This window comes from Triturus cristatus, chromosome 3_1 (assembly GCF_964204655.1).
Source record: "Triturus cristatus chromosome 3_1, aTriCri1.1, whole genome shotgun sequence".
Taxonomy (NCBI): domain Eukaryota; kingdom Metazoa; phylum Chordata; class Amphibia; order Caudata; family Salamandridae; genus Triturus; species Triturus cristatus.
In genome coordinates this window covers 479,287,530-479,305,065 of record NC_140583.1, presented here as the reverse complement: position 1 = coordinate 479,305,065, position 17,536 = coordinate 479,287,530, and the positions used below count along the sequence as shown (strand labels likewise).

General features: G+C 46.0%; 1 protein-coding gene across 1 annotated transcript in view; it reads right to left on the bottom strand.

Moving 5' to 3' along the window:
* Window positions 1-17,536, bottom strand: part of TMC3 (transmembrane channel like 3) — a 530,883-nt gene that overhangs the window by 13,738 nt on the left and 499,609 nt on the right. Inside the window, exon 21 of the mRNA XM_085646348.1 lies at window positions 8,045-8,306. Within this exon, the coding sequence (XP_085502474.1) occupies window positions 8,045-8,306 (262 nt within the window). The remainder of the gene's footprint in view (window positions 1-8,044; window positions 8,307-17,536) is intronic.

Genomic DNA, 17,536 nt, shown 5'->3' with positions numbered 1-17,536 from the left:
CTTTCAAGCATGAAAAGTTTGTTTCTTTCATCTTTGTAACTTTTAGACCTTTGTTCCTTCTCATGTGTTGCTCTTTTAATTCACATACTCCAAGAACAGACACAAGAACCACCTTCCAACTCTTAGCTTAAAAAAATCCGGCCAAAAACCCTTCTGGGTTATCTTCCCTTGACACCTTTTAAAAGGGCATTCTAGAACCACAAACATTTGGTTCTCAAAGAATTCCCAGAAATCCTTGTTGAAAATCATAACTTCTGCATAAGAAGAGTTTACTTGAAAATTGATCTGATGGTCATTTGCTTGTTTGAAATATTTAACATTTCTGTACTCCACATCACTAAACTGTTGATTTAACTTTTACCAGTAGATAAAGCAGATCTAACCTTTTCTAGATATAAAAAAGTATTGTCATGAACCACGCATCAGATGCTATCTTGAAATTATTCAACAGCTGGATGGACACAATATTCCCAGTAGACTTGAAAATCACAACAAAAGCACACCAAAAGACTCTACCACAAACCAGCTCATTCAACTCTCACTTTGTGTCCCCAATCAACATAAAACATGTCTCCCCTGCTCCTCTGACAACTGACTCAATAACTCATTCAACCATACCCTCAAAGCTATATGAGCTGGGAATAATCTAGATCAGCCCCTCACTAATCCAGACCATCTTTTTTGTAATCCACTCCCTACCAATGCTACTAGTAGCTCAAGAAGACTTAATTTGTCACCTTACCTGTCAGACATCCTTGCACTTTGGAAACTGTGAACTAACGGGCACATGCATCAGTCCAAATACCGGTCTCAAATCTGCCCCTTTGTAACTGGTATTTTTGCTTTTGGGATTCATCATCCCAAATACCGGTCGCAAAGGGGCAGATTAGCAGAATCTGCCCCTTTGCAACCGGTATTTTTGCTTTCGGGATTCATCATCCCAAAAGCAAAAATCACAATTTAAGTAATCGCTAAATTACGATTACTTAAATTTCAATTTTTTTAAATCGCTATTTAGGAATCGCAAATCCTGGACTTTGATGCATGTGTCCCTAAGTGATGAATCAGGACTGAAGTTAAATCTCAAAGTAAGCATAAATCACTAGTCGAACCAAACAATAATGGACCTAACTCTCAAGCCACCATATGGAGTTGTATTATTCCACTGAAACACACATCGACAGTACCCATCCCAACTGAGGCAGTTTAGTGAGGAAGACACACATATCAACATATACAAAATAAATCTATTACGCTAGATATGATCAACAAGAAATTGATCATATTATTTTCTGACCTAAAAAAACTATCACTTATAAACAATAATGCGATATTGAACAAACTATATCAATGAACTGAAGCTCTAGAGACCTTAATCCACACCAATATTCAATTCACTTTCTCCAGTCTGAAAATGACTTGCTTTTAGCTGACCACAAAACTATGCAAACTCAGCTATCCCTTAAATCCTCCCAACTTATAAACTAGCATGAGCAACAGAAGGCAATCTCATAGAAATACTTTTAGCACGTCCATGACTAAAAATTGTGCAATCCTCTCTAAAATGCCTACATCATAGTTGCAGATCTGCAGAATACACTGCTTGGAAATCGTGAACAATATGTTTGCTGAACACTATTTTCACTATAGGACCTTAATCTAGATATGTTATTTTTGACAGAGATTTGGCTAGTTAAAAGCTCCAAACGAACCATAAATCTCCTGATCCCTCAAGATTACTTCATCAAGCACCAACGTGAGGAGAGAGAGCATGCTGAGGAGCAACATCATCCACAGAAAGTATATCCAAATCAAATGTATTTAACCTAAGAACTGAACACCATTCCAATGTCTTGGAGTAGAACTCAGAAGAGAGAACACAAATCCAACAAGGATGTGCATTGTCTACCATTCACAGGTGACAACAACACAAACAATTATAGAATTGCTGTACTAGTCATTAGCAGTACACCATAACTGTCACTTACCTTTCTTGCACCTGCTTAAAAACTCCACATATCAACATTGGATACAGATTGCTTGAGGACAATGCAAACATTTGTAGGTTCACAGACTTGTACATTAGGCTGTAGGATTGTTTTTCTCAGATTTATATACTGCCTTGGTTTCACTGAAACTAAAGAGATAAAGACAGTACAGCTGCAAACCTGAAGTTCTATTTACAATGTCATTCATGTTAACTTTACTGTCAAATCTAACATGCCTGCAATCTCCCCAATGTCTGCTTTGCGTGTGGATTTCTGTTATCCTTGCACCCAACTAGTACAGACTACGACAGTGGGACCCATTACTACACCATTATTTCATGGTGATTGACATACTTAGTAAATAGGACATTGATGTTCACATTTTGGTGTTGGACCCTGGGGAGCTTATCAACTTTTGGGCCATATATATATATATAGGGGCTCATTACGATAGTGAGAGGCCTGCCACCGTCATCCTGTCGGTGGTGGTCCCCTCGCCAATCATAAGGGCCAATCAGACTGCCACATTACGATGGCGGTCGGATTGGTGGTGGTTGAAAAATCCGACCGCTAGTCGGACCGCCCACATAGCCCAGAATGGCAGCGGTGCCTTTTAGGCACCGCCGGTCAGATTAGGATGTCAATCCCCATGCCAGTCTTTCCATAAAGGCTGATTGGGATGGACATTGGGGGCCTGTAGCGGGCCCCTCTTCCCCACTGGACCTTTCCTTTGGGTTTCGGGGGGCACCTATGGTGCCACCCTACATATCCCTGTACAAAGTGACAGTTACCATACCTTTTTAACATTGCCGCCGGTGCTGCAGCCAGCAGCACCCACCACAATTTTAAAGGTTGGTTATGCCGCCACCGTGGCGGTCGCATCCTAATTCCTATTGTGGGACTGCTGCACGGTTGGTGGGCAGTCCCAGATAGGAGACAATGGCAGACAGACTGAAGTCCATCCATCATCGTAATGAGGCCCATAGTTAGGTATTCTTGAATATAAAATATGTATTTATTTGTAGAACAGCTTAGTTATTATTTTTTATTATTGAGCTAGCAGTTGAGTGATATGCAATTTACAGAGGGGCAGACAGTTATTGGGTTAACAGTCACCACGATATCCAGGCCATCGGTAAGACTGCCAGATTACAGTACCAGTGGTCAGAGCACAGAGGTCAAGGGGAAGACCGCCACCGCCGATAGGATCCAAGATCCCGTCGGGCAGCGGTCGGAATCCTATCCCTACAATGGAGGCGGTGCCTTAGCAGGCACCGCCGTAGGGATTAGGATGTCCCTTTCCAACTGCCTTTTCATGGCGGTGTGACCACCATGAAAGGACAGATGAAAGCAGACTTTGGGGGGCCCAAGCATGGCCCCCGTCCCCTGTGGGCCACTGCCTAGTGGCCTGGGAAGCACATGTAGTGCACCCCCACACACCCATGCACCATGTGCCAGGCAGCACATGGTGCCTGGCACACAGTGCACGGATGTGCACAAAGTGCTTTTTTCTACTGCAGCTTGTGCTGCGGCCCTTTTCCTGGGCCGCAGCACATGCCGCAGAACTAAAAAGCACTTTCTGACCGCCGTGGTGGTGGTCTCATCATAATTGGGTGGGTGGGACTGCAGACTCATTGTGTGACAGTCTCCTGCCCAATACGATAGCGAACGGCGGTCTGACCGACCGCCATCGTAATAAGGCACTTTGTTATTTGCTGTTGATCATAACTCTCTCAAATAACACAGGCACAGTTTTACCTTCCTCTTACAGATTTATCTTCAATCCCACCGAGGGGTCTTAGCATCAGCATCCAAGGAACACATTGCCTTTCAAAAACCCCTTTAGCTATATTGAAGTACAAAAAGACTAAAATAGAAGCTACTGTGTTATCATTTTTATTTGTATTGTTTTGGCAGTACTTTTAAAGTGTTGTTTGTGAGTTTACTTTAATTTGTTTTTAATTGGTGGGTGACAGGGTTTGTAGGGGAGTGGGGTGGAACATTTGTGTCATATATATTTTCAACATTTTTATAAATAGTTTTTCATTTTGTAAACTTTAATTGGTTAATTAGATTATCAATTATGCAAATTAATTTAAAAAAAATTAAATATATATTTATGGAAATTGTTAATTCCTTTTTTGGGTGGACAGTTAAGTTATTAATTATGTAAATTATCTATTTGAATGGATTGATTTACAATATTTTCATGTAATATATTTTTTAAAGATTTAGGACCTTATTACTGGTGGTCCCGAACCCAAGGCAGCAGTCCGAACAACGCCACACTTCGGGCCCGCCTTCATCTTACAACTGGGGCGGTCGGATCGCCAAAGGACCACTGCGACCGCTGGGGATCTAGGATCCTGCGGCAGTCGCGCAGTGGTTAGAGGCTGAAATATGCTACCAGTGCTGCAGCGGCACTGCCGAGCATATTTGGTTGCCTCTCCACCACTCTTTTCATGGTGTTGAGCCACCATGAATAGGGCAGCAGAAAGGCAACAAAGGGGGCCTTAACAGGGTCCCCTTCTGCATATGGGCCTGGGGATGCATGAGGGGTGGCGCATGTAGTCTCCCTGGATTTGCACCTCCAGTTCCTGCATAGTGTGGCATGTCTGCCACACTGTGAAGGATGGTGCAGTCGGCGCTCTGAGAGTGGTGGTCTGCATGGTTGGCTTTTTTATGAGCCTAACAAACTGCTGCTGTCAGACCGCTGCACGACTGCCTGCCAGACCAGTATTAAGGTTCTAATCTGATGGGCAGCAGGCACCATGGCTTTGGCAGCCCTACAATGGATGGCGCATTGCACCGTCCACTGTAAAAAGTCGTAAAAGGGCCCTAAGATTTTTTTCTTTTTTATTTGTTGCGATTTTTGTTCATTTTTTTTATTATTATTATATTTAATAAGCTCATTTTTGAAATATTTGTTTAATTAATTTTATGAGTTTTGGTGGTTTTGGATTAAAAAAAACATTTTTAATGTATTTTTAATTGAATTTTATTATATTAGTTTTTTATGTTTGTTTTATACTTTATATTAATTATTATGTATTATTTCCAACACCAGCCCTACTGTTGCTTAGGTTGGGGTAGAAATAGTAAATTTGACCACTCAAATGTCCATTCTTTTCCTACTGTTGCTTAGGTTGGAGTGGGAATAGTAACTCTGGGCACTCAATAGTCCACGCATGCCCTACTGTTGCTTAGTTTGGAGTGTGAATAGTAAAACTGGCCCCTCCATAATCCAACGCTTTCCCTACTGTTGCTTAGGTTGGAGTGGGAATAGTAAATTTGACCACTCTAAAGTCTAACCCTTTCCATACTGTTGTTTAGGTAAGAGTGGGACTACTAATCTATTGCCCCACAAGGTCCAATTCTTGTCCTACCGGTGCTTAGGTTCGAGTGGAAATGGTAAATCTGACCACTCCAAAGTCCATAGTTCCCCTACTGTTGCTTAGGTTGGAGAGGAAATAGGAAAGCTGGCCATTCCAAAGTCTACCCTTTCCCTACTGGTGCTTAGTTTGGTGTGGAAATGTTAAATCTGACCACCCAAAGTCCAGCACTTTACTTACTGTTACTTAGGTTAGAGTAGAAATAGTAAATCTATCACCCTCCAAAGTTCAAAACTTGCCCCACTGTTACTCAGGTTGGAGTGGGAATAGTAATTTTCATCCTTTCAAAGTACATCACTTTTCCTACTGTTGCATAGGTTGGAATGGCAATAATACATTTGTTGCAGTGTTAATTTTGTTTTATTTATGTTTTAATAATTATAATGTTTATTTTAAGGCGTTTAATTGTTTGATAATTATTTCACATTTGTTATGTTTAAAAGTTTGGACATAGGTAGGTAATTATTGTTTATTTTTTTAAAGTTATATCTATTTTAATTATTTCTGTTCACTTTTCTATATAAGTAGTGTCGAATTTTGATTATGCTTTAGTTTTACATTTTTTTTTGTTTTTTATATTTTATTTTTTATTTCTATTGAACTTTATATTTTATTCAATTTAGTTTTTTAGATATTGTTTTTACATTTTATTTTAATGATTTAATAATTGTATTGTGTAGTGTTCATTTTCAGACATATAATCTCCTCCCCATCTCAGCCAGAATAACCCTAGTCCACACTCTTGTTACATCGCAACTGGACTATGGAAATGTCCTCTACTTGGGAGCAACAAAAAAAAGTCTCCAGCGGCTACAAAACATTCAGAATACGGCAGCTGGCCTACTTCTTAATCTACCTCAGAGAGCCTCCTCGGAGAAAGCACTTGATACCTTCCACTGGCTGCCTGTTGACAAAAGAATCCTCTTTAAAGCCTTGTGCCTCTGTCACTGGAGTCTACTGGGAAAAGGACATAGCTACCTGCATGATCTCTTGACCCCCTACAATCCTACTCGTCATCTGAGATCAACAGGAGCCTACCTGCTCAAAGTCCCAAAAATCCAAAGGGCGAGGATGGGTACGCGCTCATTTGGCTATTTGGCAGCCAAAAATTGGAATACACTACCGCCTCCACTTCGCTCGGAATCATCTAAAAGTGTCTTCCGGAGAGGCTTGAAAACCTGGCTCTACCAGATGTGAGCTCCGCCTGCCTTGCCCAGCCTCGCATATAGCTGTTTCTAGCGCGGGGACACACCAGTCGATGTTACCAGGCGCTTTATAAATGATTTATTATTTATTATTATAATACATATGTATGCATCTATATTTATATATAATGTTTTTTAATATTTCTAATTATTGTTAGTGTTTTTAATATTCTTCTTTTAAAAATAATTTAATTTATCAATATAATGTTTATTATAAATTTGTTTACATTTGTTTGTTAAGCGTTATATTGTTTTGAAGAAATCTATCACATTTATTTTTAAATTTTTGTATATATAACATGTATTTGTATATGTAATATTATTTGGAAGTTACATAATTTCATACATTATTATAAGTTATTAAAACTTTAGGACCATTATATTTTGTAACAACAATATTATATCATATAAGTCACAGACCAGCTGTTGCTAAACTAATGTCCATTAATTTATGGCAATGAGTATCATTTTAACATAAGTTAACTCTTCTAGTTGCAGCTATATTGCAAAAATGTTTTTATGCAAGTTTTTTGCATTGTTCTCCAATTATATGAATGGGTTGCTGGCATATTTTGACCTCTGGCCACTGGGAGTTTCCTACATTCTCCCAGTGCATGAGCCCTACCCCTAAACATGTAGTGGACTGTCAAACACAGTACAGGATAAATGTAGTAGTTGACTGTTTTTTTTAAATTAGTGTAGCAGTGTAATCAAATTATAAGTATCCAACACAGGTCCAAGTGGACAATGTGTGACTTTTTGTCTTGCACCCCTGCAACATGGAAGTCAAAGTGGGTTCAAATATCACAATGAAACCTAGATATTTACACAATACCAAGTGAAGGAGTAATTTAGACAAAATAAGGATGTAAAATATAGATGTAAAATATATATTAAAAATGTAAATAAATAACTATTTTGAATAATTAATAGAATTATATTAATGAAGAATTAACACTGCTACCAGTGGCAGAAGTAATTGTTATTATGGTAGGACATTTTTAATCTGATCTTATCCACAAATTCAAGAGCCCTTTTTCCTTTTTCAAATATAATAAAGTAGGCGTTTTCCCTGTCATTTTAAATCTGCTGACTCTGCCTGAGGTTGTTTGTTTGTCAGCCTGCTGATTTCACAGAACAGAGTAGAACTGTCTGGATAATCCATAGGTTGCCATTCAGATTTAGCCACAAATGGGGACTATAAAAATGTATGACCTTGACTGTGTACCTTGGGTGCGTGTCCTCAAAATTGATTAATGCAAGGTGTTGTTTTTGTGTTCTTTGAAAGATCATGGTAAGCAATGGATTGTGTAGGGAGCGGTTTGGTGCAGAGTTGTTTACATTGTTATTAAGTGCATTGTTTATCATGGTCACTGGCTTAACATGTTTTCACTGTGCTCCTCGTCTCAGCCCATGATACGCATAAAACCCACTGACCTTAATATACAAAAATTCTTACCTGTTCGGAACATGGTCGGGTCTCTGTTTTTGGATTCCAGGAATAGTGGGACTTGGTATGACATTCACTGGTCGGGTAGTTTCAGCACATGGTGCAGATTGAGTGATGGTCTGTATCCTACTGCTTCTGCTTCCCGGAGATTCAAAATTCACAACACTGCCATTCTTTCTAGGTGTTGACGACCTTATGGAAGACTCCTGACTGGTTATGTCACTTCCCTGCTCATGTCGTTTGTCATGGCCATCAATATTCTTAAATCTGGCTAGAAAATGAATTCAGAATGGTTACAACTACACCACACATACTTTGTATGTACTTTCATGTAAAGTAGTTTAACATGCACTGCATTGCTTTTTGAGTTTTAAAAAGACAGAAGACCTGTCAGTTCTGGCAATAAAATTTTCCATCATATTGCAGTATTTAGTAAGTACATTGCTAGATAGAAACCTGTATAAGAAGACAGTTTGCCAATTAAGGTGGGAGATGGACCAATGCCTGCATTAGACCTTCTGTATTCATTTCTCCACTGTGTGTGGGTCTGTGTGTATGTGTGTTAGCCACATGTAACTAATGACATGAAATACACTTTAAATCAGCAACTCATTAGGAAAAGAACCTTAGGATTGTATTCTGACTTAGAGGGGAAAGACTGTCAAAAAATAGTGATTAAAGAGTATAGACACAATAAAATCTGAGTATTGTGCTATAATTTGATCTTGGTCACGGCAACTGTTTAAAACAAGAAGAACAAACAAAGGATGTTCTCATGAGGTGCACTGAGTTTCCCTGCCCGGGTCCTCCATGCAAGCTATGGTAGACAGAGGCAGGAAACATGTAGAATGGACCCACCTTGCGGGGAGAAAATCTCCTGTTCATCTGGGCCCTTTGTTTAACTCTTGCTTCAAGTGTGCTGAGCAGACTTTTTATTTAAGACATCTGCTCAGTAAATCAGCAGTTTTGTAAAGAAAAACTCGATGGCATTGACCTCCTTAACAGCACAGAATTCCTTGCCTAGCAGGCTGAGTTCTCTATATAGGACCAATGGACCCCTACTTGGATGATAGAAGCCACTGCATGTGTCCTCTGATGTACCATCCGCCAGCTCTAAATGACCCCCTAAGAGACCTGATGATCTTTCCACTAATATATTACCACTACATCCAACTGTTGGCTCTTAATACTGACCCACTTTCTCTTTCATGTCTAAAAGGCATCTCTTGCCAAGTGATCAGAGATTGGCATTTTTAGCACCAGTTTTTAAAAAATAGCTTTTTATCTTTTTTGTGCCCGTTAAACCGTTTTTCCAAGATCAATCTAGTGAAATCACAAAATTGGACTGACAATAATACCTTCCTGTTGGAAATTACTCCCGCTCCCACACCGGAAAGGGTAGTGGTAACGGGGTCTCTCCAGACATACACAGTGGTAGCTTGGCTCAAGTGGTCAGGAAACAGGCACCGTGCTAAGCATACGTCATACCCATACAATAACCATGCGTGCATCCGTTCCAAAAACGACTCTACACCGTAAAAATTATGAAAATATTTCTCTTTATCTTCTTTTTCTCTTAGTTGCTGATTAAATAGATAATAACAAAACAATCACCATATACAAGGCTTTTTCTGTGGAAGGGTACGTCAAATAAATACTGGCTTAATGGTTCAATAAATAGGGGTGATCATAAATAATTAAGGCATAAATATAAGTGCAAAACATACAGGCAATTAAATATTCTGAGGCAATAAATACTGCAAACCAATAAATATTGTGCGACAATAAATACTGTGGAACAATAAATACAGTGAAGCAATAAATAGGTTAAATACAATAAATACAGTGCTCTCAATAAATAATTAAAAGCTGACAGTGACACTTATGGAATCAGATCACATTTGAGATTACTATGGGCTGATTTGGCCCAGGCACAGCTTGTGGTTAGGTGGATGGCTTGAGGGTGTCTACTCCCTGGCTTGGACAAGGCTGAGGCCTAAACTGAGGTAGATCAAGGGGGGGATACTAGAGACCTGGCTCTCTCACTCTACACAACCCCTCTGAATTAGTCTCAGCTCACCCCTGGCACAGTCAAGCTGGTTCCAGCACCTCTCTAACCCCTAGAGTAGTCTCTTAGGATTCCACAGGGCCTTAGGCGCCCTCTATTCCACTTACTGCCCTTTTTCTGAAGCTCCGACGCCGCTGGAGTCGTGTCGACGCCGTGAGGCGGTTCCGGTTTGATGTCGGCGGCCTCGGCACAATGTCAGTTCTTGACGACGCCGGTAGGCGGCTCCGGTTCGGTGTCGGCGGCCTCGGCTCGATCTCGACCTCCGATTCGATGGCGTCGGGCAGTCTTGGCTCGATGTTGACTTCGGGCGGCTCCGGTCCGATGGCGACCTCAGTTTCGATGACGTCGGCCGGCCTTGGCTCGATGTCGACTTCCGGCGGCTCCGGAGTGCGATCTCCACTCCCGACCTCCGGTGCTCTTCTCCTCAGGTTCCGGCGACTCCGGAGTGCGACCTCCACTCCCGACCTCCGGCACGATTCTCTCAGGTTCCGGCGACTCCGGAGTGCGATCTCCACTCCCGACCTCCGGCACGCTTCACCTCGGTCTCCGGCGACTCCGGAGGGCGGACTTCACTCCCCCGTCGACGCCGCTCACTCGACCTCGGGTGACTTCCTCCTCGACCTCTGGTACTCTCTACGACCTCCGTCGGCGCCCTCTCTCGACCTCCAGCGGCTCCGGGTACGACGTCTGCTTTTCCAGTCAGCGCCGCTTCTCCACCTCGGGCTCCAGGTCTCAGGCTTCTCGACGTCGGACTCCAGGGAAACCAGTATCCAGGTCAGGATCTTGCTGTTCTTGGATTCTAAGGCCTGTTCCTGCTGTCCAGGTCCTTAGGATGACTTTTCTTGCTTCTTCCCACACAGGGCTTCAGGCTGGGCTCAGTCAGTAGGGACTAGTATCAAGGGTGGGTTTATGGACCCCACTCCAGGCACAAGTTTCCACCCCTGCTGCCTCACTCCTTACTCCTTCAGGTTTCTGCTGCTCACTCTTCACCAGTCAGGTGCCAACTGCCAACTCCAACTGCCAACTCTCTGTCTTAGCTTCCCAACATTCTAAACCGCCTCCAACTGTCACAGGGTTCTGGAATGTTCTGGAAGGTGCTAGTAGGTTCCAGTGGGTGCTGGTGATGTCACAGGTGGCCACCATTTTGTGCTCCAGGCCCTCAGACAGAAGTTCCAGGGGTAGATAAAATGGCTCCCTGAATCTGCATCAACACTAAAAAGTCTGGTGGTTCCCAAAAAGGAAAAATTCAAACAGGGTTTGAGGCAAAAGTGGGACAAAATAAATAATGATGAGGAGGGACCACCCAAAGGGCTGACAGGTCTAACACGCGTCCCCCCCAGCTGAAAGTGGGGAGAGCTACCCAACCCCTTGGGAGTTCTCATCACTAAGGCGGAAATACCTTGAGAGACCGTCTGCATTGGCGTGGTCCACCCCAGGCCGATGTTCCACCTGAAAGTCCATTCCCTGTAGGGAAATAGACCACCTCAACAACTTGGGATTCTCCCCCTTCATTTGCATCAGCCAACGAAGGGGTCTGTGGTCGGTCTGAACCAGGAAGTGCGAGCCAAACAGGTATGGCCGCAACTTCTTCAGAGCCCATACCACTGCAAAGGCTTCACGCTCTATTGCACTCCACTTCTGTTCCCTGGGAAGTAGTCTCCGGGATAGGAAGACCACGGGTTGATCCAGACCCTCTTCATTGAGTTGCGATAACACTGCCCCAATGCCATGTTCTGATGCATCCGTCTGGACAATGAACTCCTTGGAAAAGTCTGGGGCCCTTAAGACCGGGGCCTCGCACATGGCTTTCTTCAATCTCACAAAGGCCTGCTGACAAGCCTCCGTCCAGACTACCCGTCGAGGTTGTTTCTTGGACGTGAGCTCCGTGAGGGGGGCTACGATGGTACCGTATCCCTTCACGAAGCGGCGGTAGTATCCCGTGAGGCCCAGAAAAGCTCGGACCTCAGTCTGTGTCTTGGGGGGTTCCCAGGCCATGATGGCCTCGATCTTCGCCTGGAGGGGTTGCACCGCTCCCCTACCCACCAAGTGTCCAAGGTACACTACCGACCCCTGCCCGATCTGGCACTTGCTGGCCTTGATCGTCAATCCAGCTTGTCTCAGGGCCTGGAGAACAGCTTGCAGGTGACGCAAGTGATCCTCCCAGCTGTTACTGAAGACGGCTATGTCATCCAGATAAGCAGCAGAGAAACTCTCCATTCCGGTGAGGATCTGGTTTACCAGGCGCTGAAACGTGGCAGGTGCGTTCTTGAGCCCAAAGGGCATCACACAGAACTGGTAGTGGCCATTGGGCGTGGAGAAGGCTGACCTTTCCCTTGCTCCATCAGTCAAAGAGATCTGCCAGTACCCAGAGGTAAGGTCAAAGGTACTCAGATATTGGGCAGCTCCCAGCCGGTCAATCAATTCATCCGCCCTAGGGATCGGATGAGCATCAGTTTTGGTCACTGAATTCAGTCCCCGGTAGTCCACACAGAACCTCAGTTCTGGTTGGGCACCCGGTGGTGCAGCTTTTGGTACTAGTACCACCGGACTGGACCAGGGGCTCCTAGAAGGTTCGATCACTCCTAGCTCCAGCATCTTAGTGACTTCACTATGAATGCTGGCCTTCACCTTGTCTGACATCCGGTAGATCTTGGACTTCACAGGTGGGCTGTCTCCTGTGTCCACGTCATGGACGCACAGGTGAGTCCTACCCGGGACAAGGGAGAACAACGAAGAGTACTGCCCCAGGACCTGGCGACAGTCCTCCTGCTGTTCAGGAGTTAGAGATGGGGAGAGAATCACTCCCTCCACCGACCCATCCTTCTCTTGAGACGCAAACAAATCGGGAAGAGGCTCGCTTTCCACGTCCTCTCCTCCGTCAGTCACCATCATCAAGATGACTTCGGGCCTCTCGTGGTGGGGTTTGAGGCGGTTGGCGTGCAGCACCCGTAGGGGCTGACGAGGGGTCTTAAGATCCACCAAGTAGGTAGCCTTACCCTTCTTCTCCAACACCTCAAAGGGTCCTGACCAGCGATCCTGGAGGGCGCTAAGCTCTCCTGGTTCGATCACCCACACCTTCTGGCCAGGCTCCAACTCCACCGAGTGAGCGTTGTGGTCATACCACGCCTTCATCACTGCTTGGCTGGCTTCCAAGTTGTCAGAAGCTTGCTTCCACAACTTAGCCATTTGGCTCCGGAAGGCCAGCATGTAGCTCACCACGTCCTGGGGAAGCTTTCTGGGAGTTCTTTCCCATCCGTCTCTCACCAGGTTGAGAGGTCCACGTACAGGGTGCCCGTACAGAAGCTCGAAGGGGCTGAAGCCCACTCCCTTCTGTGGCACTTCCCTGTAGGAAAACAATAGACAGGGTAGGAGGACGTCCCATTTCCTCCGCAGGCTTTCAGGCAGACTTCTGATCATGCCTTTCAAGGTTTTGTTAAACCTCTCCACCAGACCATTGGTCTGGGGGTGGTAAGGAGTTGTGAACCGGTAGGTCACTCCACACTCCTTCCACATCGCCCGCATGTACGCTGACATGAAGTTGGTCCCCCTGTCGGACACAACTTCCTTGGGAAAACCCACTCGGGTAAAGATTCCCATCAGGGCCCTAGCCACAACAGGTGCTGTTATGGTCCTCAGAGGTATTGCCTCTGGGTACCGTGTGGCATGATCCACCAGAACCAGGATAAACCTGTGACCAGCTGACGTTGGCGGATCTAACGGACCCACAATGTCGATGCCCACCCTTTCAAAGGGGGTGCTCACGACAGGAAGTGGTTCCAGGGGAGCTTGAAGCTTCACCCCTGTTTTCCCACTGGCTTGGCAAGACACACATGTCCGGCAGTAGGTATCGGACGACACTTTCATTTGAGGCCAATAAAAGTGTGGGACAAGACGGGCGAAGGTCTTGTCTTGCCCCAAGTGTCCTGCCAAGGGGATCTCGTGAGCCAACTCCAGAAGGAAGGCTCGATAACGTTGAGGGACTACCAAGGCTCGTGACGATCCATGTAGGGGTGCCTTGGGTTCACTGTAGAGGAGGCCATCCTCCCAGTAAACACTGTAGTTCCCTTCAACGTTCCCTGCTGCCTGGGCTTCGGCCTGTCGCCTCAGCCCCTCAAGGGTAGGGCACTCCCTCTGGCCCTGGCAGAATTCCTCCCTGGACGGGCCTCCCTCCACGTGCCACTCGGCCGGGATGGGTAGGTCCTCCAGTTTGGTAACGTCCCCCACCGCAGACTCCTGGTCCACCACCTCCGGTGGCCTATCCGTCCTACGGGGTGTGGACGCCGAGGCAGGCTCCTCCTGTCCTCGGTTCTTCCCTTGACTGGCAGCTGGCTGGGCCTTTGTTCCAGGCTCCAGCCGAAACGAACTCCCTCTCCGGGTAGTCGCGGACCTTGTGCTCACACAGGCCCAGTCAGGTGTACCCAGCATCTCAGTATGAGTCCGGTATTCCACCTCCTTCCAAGCGTTGTGCTCCATGTCATTCCCCAGTAGACAATCGACTGGCACGGCAGGGCTTACGGCAACTCGAAGTGAACCTGCAACCCCCCCCCCATTCAAAGGGAACCTCGGCCACCGGATAGTGGCCTGTTCTGCCGTCAGCCATCGCGGCTGGGTGGAGTACATCGGGAAGTACCTGCTCTGGAGACACCAGTTGGCTACGTATCATAGTCATACTGGCTCCTGTGTCTCTCAGAGCCTCCCCTCTTTGGCCGTTGATGGTGACCCACTGCCCATACTTTACGGTATTTGCGGGCACCTGGATCTTAGGAACCATCTCCCGTTCTCCCAGGGACACTAAAGTGACACCCGCCCACTCCCTTCCCTTAGTTAAGGGCATCTCCTCCCCGAGCACTGCACTAGCTACTCCGGGGGTCTTTCCTCCAATGGGAGGGGGTGGTCGTTTCAGGCACTTCGGATCTCCCTTATAGTGTCCAACGCCACCGCACTCGTAGCAATGGACAACCCTTGGCTGCTGACTCTGGCCAGGATTAGGGTTTCTGGGTGGGTTAGCCCTAGGGGTGAATCCTGTTCCCTTCCCTTGGAAGTTATTTTGGGGGCCTTTGGAGAACTCCTTTTTCTTTTCCCCTCCCTCTTTCTTCTGAGGGGCGCCCTGTCCGGCCTTTTGAGTATCCCCTCCAGTCCCCCTTGTGGACACCCGGGTACTAGCCCAAATGTCCGCCTCCTCAGCAAGCTTCCGGGGACTGGTCAGCTTGCTATCCACCAGGTGTTGACGCAGTTCAGGGAAACATTTCTCGAGCAGGTGTTCCTTCAGTACTAGATCAAACAACCCCTCGTAGTTCCTCACTTCACTGCCCTGAATCCAACCCTCTAGTGCCTTCTTTGCATTGTCCAGGAAGTCCACCCAATTCTGTGTGCCCAGTTTGTGACTACCCCTGAACTTCTGTCTGTACTTTTCGGGTGTTAGTCCAAACTTTCTTATGAGCGCCAGTTTCATGGTGGGGTAGTGGGTCTGCTCATCCTCCTCGAGGGCCAATAATGCATCCCTACCAGCTGGAGGCATGTACTTGCACAATCCCCCTCCCCAGTACTTCTCTGGAACCCCATGGGCCCTTAACGAGACCTCATAGGCCGCTAGCCACTTGGCGATATCGTCACCCACCCCATAGCTAGCTACTATGTCCTTTGGTAGGTAGGGTTTGGGTTCCCTGGTGTACTCTCGTTCTTCGCTGCCACCGTTAGGTACAGGGTGTGCCCCGATTCTCAGGATCTGAAGATCTATCTCTTTCAGCCTTATCTCATGAGCCATCCTCTGTTCCTCCTTCTCTTTCTCCAGCCTTGCTAAGTCCCATGTGAGCTGTCTTTTCTCCCTCCGGTCTGTTAACTCCACTTCAGACAAGCCACCGCTAGAGGCACTGCTGCCCTTCCTGGAAAGTGTCCTGGGCCCCGCTGACAGGTTCCCCACCTCAGGTTGGTACAAACCAGCTCCCTCACTGTCGGGCTCTCTATCCCTGTCCTCCTCCTCAGCCTTGCTTTCTCGGCGTGCCTCCCCCCAAGCCCTTAAGCTGGTTTGGAGTGCACCCTTCTTTGCTCCTGGGGGACAATACACCCCCTCCCGCTGGCAAAACTCCCTGAGTTGGGCCACAGTGTACGTTTCTAAATTCTCCAGTACAAACTCCATCTTGCCCACTCAGGTCAGAGGACAGTTATTTGCAGTAACTATGCAGGGGGGTACCTTATATAATACCTCCTCCCACCACCAGAGTAAATTTGGAAAAACAAAAACTCACAATTAGGAAGGCCGCTTTGAGAAAACTCCCGGTGTAGGCCTATGGACTACCCACAGTTATTGTTGAGTATACGTAGGCACAGCTCTATCCCACCACTGAACACCAATTAATGTTGGAAATTACTCCCGCTCCCACACCGGAAAGGGTAGTGGTAACGGGGTCTCTCCAGACATACACAGTGGTAGCTTGGCTCAAGTGGTCAGGAAACAGGCACCGTGCTAAGCATACGTCATACCCATACAATAACCATGCGTGCATCCGTTCGAAAAACGACTCTACACCGTAAAAATTATGAAAATATTTCTCTTTATCTTCTTTTTCTCTTAGTTGCTGATTAAATAGATAATAACAAAACAATCACCATATACAAGGCTTTTTCTGTGGAAGGGTACGTCAAATAAATACTGGCTTAATGGTTCAATAAATAGGGGTGATCATAAATAATTAAGGCATAAATATAAGTGCAAAACATACAGGCAATTAAATATTCTGAGGCAATAAATACTGCAAACCAATAAATATTGTGCGACAATAAATACTGTGGAACAATAAATACAGTGAAGCAATAAATAGGTTAAATACAATAAATACAGTGCTCTCAATAAATAATTAAAAGCTGACAGTGACACTTATGGAATCAGATCACATTTGAGATTACTATGGGCTGATTTGGCCCAGGCACAGCTTGTGGTTAGGTCGATGGCTTGAGGGTGTCTACTCCCTGGCTTGGACAAGGCTGAGGCCTAAACTGAGGTAGATCAAGGGGGGGATACTAGAGACCTGGCTCTCTCACTCTACACAACCCCTCTGAATTAGTCTCAGCTCACCCCTGGCACAGTCAAGCTGGTTCCAGCACCTCTCTAACCCCTAGAGTAGTCTCTTAGGATTCCACAGGGCCTTAGGCGCCCTCTATTCCACTTACTGCCCTTTTTCTGAAGCTCCGACGCCGCTGGAGTCGTGTCGACGCCGTGAGGCGGTTCCGGTTCGATGTCGGCGGCCTCGGCACAATGTCAGTTCTTGACGACGCCGGTAGGCGGCTCCGGTTCGGTGTCGGCGGCCTCGGCTCGATCTCGACCTCCGATTCGATGGCGTCGGGCAGTCTTGGCTCGATGTCGACTTCGGGCGGCTCCGGTCCGATGGCGGCCTCAGTTTCGATGACGTCGGCCGGCCTTGGCTCGATGTCGACTT